General features: G+C 43.7%; 1 protein-coding gene across 2 annotated transcripts in view; it reads left to right on the top strand.

The window, feature by feature from the left end:
- LOC109920062 (dynein axonemal intermediate chain 3-like) overlaps positions 1-2,269 on the top strand; it is a 39,779-nt gene extending 37,510 nt beyond the window's left edge. For both annotated transcript variants that reach the window (XM_048602322.1, XM_020520091.2), the window contains one exon: positions 2,095-2,269. In XM_048602322.1, coding sequence (XP_048458279.1) covers positions 2,095-2,211 — 117 coding nt within the window. In that variant the 3' untranslated portion in view covers positions 2,212-2,269. The remainder of the gene's footprint in view (positions 1-2,094) is intronic.
- The last annotated feature ends 1,016 nt before the right edge of the window (positions 2,270-3,285 follow it).

Here is a 3,285-nt window from a genome sequence, read left to right as displayed (position 1 = left end):
GGTTTGATTCCAGCCTCAGGTGACTGTGTGGAGTTTGTACATTCTCCCCATGTCTGTGTGGGTTTTGTCCCACAGTTCAAAGATGTGTAGGTGAGGTGGAATAATCATCAGAGTTACAGGGATAGGGTGGGGAGTGAGTCTGGTGGGATGCTGTTTGGGGGGGGGGGGTTGGGCAGAATCAATGAGCAATATGGCCTCTTAAGTCCTTTTTTGGAATACTGTGTCCAGTTCTGGTCACCCAGTTATAGGAAGGATATTATCAAGCTGGAGAGGGCTCAGAAGAGATTTAACAAGATGTTGCTGGGTATGGAAGGTTTGAGTTATAAAAATAGGCTGGTAGGAAGGACTTTTTTCACTGGAGCTTAGGAGGTTGAGAGGCGACCTCATAGAGGTTTATAAAATAATTAGGGGTACAGATTGAATTAGTGGTAGATGTCTTTTCCCTAGGATGGGGGATTTCAAGACTAGGGGGCACATTTTTTAAGGTGAGAAGAAAGATATTTTAAAGACATGAGGGGCAATTTTTTTTACAGAGGGTGGTTCATGTGTGGAATGAGCTTCCTGAGGAAGTGGTGGATGTGGGTACAGTTACAACATTTAAAAGACATTTGGATAAGTACATGAAGAGGAAAGGTTTGGAGGGATATGGGCCAGGAGCAGGCAGATCGGATTAGTTTAGTTTGGAATTATGTTCAGCATGGACTGGTTGGACCAAAGGGCCTGTTTCTGTGCTGTATGACTATATGAAGGGATTTAATGAATGCCCCTGAAGAAGTGGGGGCTTATGGTGAAAGGGCAGGTTTCCTTCTTCCTGCTCACTTTCCAGCAAGGCCTGTTGGAAGGTGGAGCTTGGGTGAGTACAGGACAGAGCTGTCTGTGATGTGGCTACTATAACAATCACTGAGCAATGGGTCAGTGCAGTATTGTGTGCAGTGTTAGTCTCCTTTTCCAAGGGAAGGACATTTCTGGCCATGGAGGGAGTGCAATGGATTCCCGGGATGAGAGGACTGATGCGTGAAATGGCGCTGGATCTGTTAGGACAATATTTACTGGAGTTTAGGAGAATGAGGGCAGGGGGCATATCTCATAGAAACCTATAAAATTCTAACAGGATTATACAGGGAAAATTCAGGAATCATAGACTGCCTACAGTGTGGAAGCAGGCCATTTGGCCCATTGAGTCCACACTGACCCTCCAAAGAGCATCCCACCCAGATCCACCCCCTACCCTATCCCTGTAACCCTTCATTCCCCATGGCTAATCCACCTAGCCTGCACATCTTTGGACTGTGGGAGGAAACTGGAGCACCGGGAAGAAACCTACACGGACACAGGGAGAACGTGCAAACTCCACACAGACAGTCACCCAAGGGTGGAATCAAACCGGGTCCCTGGCACTGTAAGGCAGCATGGAGTCATAGCGTCATAGAGGTGTACATCACGGAAACAGACCCTTCAGTCCAACTTGTGCATGCTGACCAGATATCCTAAATAAATCTAGTCCCATTTGCCAGCATTTGGCTCACATCCCTCTGAACCTTTCCTATTCATACAGCCATCCAGATGTATTTTAAACATTGTAATTGTACCAGCCTCCACCACTTCCTCTGGCAGCTCATTCCATACATGCACCACCCTCTGTGTGAAAAAGTTACTCCTTAGGTCCCTTTTAAATCTTTTTGCTGTCCCGGAAGACCATTCCCGATGGTGGGAGCCCAGAATCAGGGGTCACAGTCTAAGGATACAGGGTGGGCCATTGAGGACTGAGATGAGGAGAAATTTCTTCATTCAGAGAGTGGTGAGCTTATGGAATTCACTACCACAGAAAGTGGTTGAGGCCAAAATATTGAATGTTTCCAAGAAGGATTAGATATTGTTATTAGATCAAAGGGAATTGGGAGAAAGTGGGAACAGAGGACTGAGTTGGATGATCAGCCATGACCATTTTGAATGGGGGAGCAGGCTCGAAGGGCTGAATAGCCTATGCCTGCTTCTGTATTCTATGTTTCAAACCATTGGGAAGGGATTGGTGGGTCTAAAGCACAATTTAAAAAATGTTTTTAATTTCACAAAGTTTGTATTCTCCTATTGTAGCCACCAATCGCTGAGGTAAAGACAGTGCAACAAGCAGAGGAGGAGTTAAAAACGGAATACGGAGTTTACCTACAAGAAGAGAAGAAAATCATCTTTGCGCAACTTGGGAAAGTGTGAAGGAGACTGAAAAATCTTTGATATATATTTTTATATTAAAAAGTAATCTGATTAGCAACAGCAGTAGCACGACAGTGTCATCATCACAAAATAATCTTGCGTTTCCTCATGTTTGATTTCTTTTGTTTTCCTGGAAGATCAGTCAATGACCATATTCACAAGAGGCTGCCAAAAGAACATAAAAGTTTATTGCACAAAAGAAAATGTGAACTATCCTACACTATCCAAGAACCCAAGAATTATTTGAAACATTCTCATTACAAATGTCAAGAAAGAAAGTTCCAACTCTTTCTCTCTCAACAACTTTATAGACACCCAAACCTCAGTGAATGGTCATCTTTGTTGATCTTTGTTCATCTGCCAAGACTGCAGTCAGTTCCTTTTCAGAACATCTCCGTAGTCACTTCATGTCATTTTCTTGAGCTAATGTATCTTCCTAAGATGCTTAAAATAGCTGCTAACTCAACTCACTTATTACTTAACATGGTTTTCTTAACCACATTTTTAACAGCTTTGTAGGTTGTCTTCCCTTCTGACATCTCCACAGAATTCTGTTTCTCACTTTCTTCGAGGTAACTCTGGATTTTTCCCCAGCCCCGACTGCTTGGACTGTTAATAATCACATCTGTTCTCAAGTGATAGTAGGAACTGCCAATGCTGGAGAATCTGAGATAAAAAGGTGTAGAGCTGGATGAACACCCTTCTTTACTGAAGAAGGGTCCAGACCCGAAACGTCAGCTTTCCTGCTCCTCTGATGCTGCTTGGCCTGCTGTGTTCATCCAGCTCTACACCTTGTTATCTCTGTTCTCAAGTACCTTGTTCTCTGAATGAACCACTTTCTGTTGTCATGAATCCATATGAGCATAAGACATAGGAGCAGAAATTAGGCCATTCAGCCCATCGAGTCTGCTCTGCCATTCAATCATGGCTGATAATTTTCTCAACCCCATTCTCCTGTTTTCTCCCCATAACCCTTAATCCCCTTGACAATCAAGAACGTATCTATCTCTGTCTTAAATATACACAATGCCCTGGCCTCCACAGCCTTCTGTGGCAATGAATTCCATGGATTCA

Source organism: Rhincodon typus, chromosome 10, assembly GCF_021869965.1.
Source record: "Rhincodon typus isolate 14 chromosome 10, sRhiTyp1.1, whole genome shotgun sequence".
In the NCBI taxonomy this organism is placed as follows: Eukaryota; Metazoa; Chordata; class Chondrichthyes; order Orectolobiformes; family Rhincodontidae; genus Rhincodon; species Rhincodon typus.
This window is presented reverse-complemented; position numbering and strand designations above follow the sequence as displayed.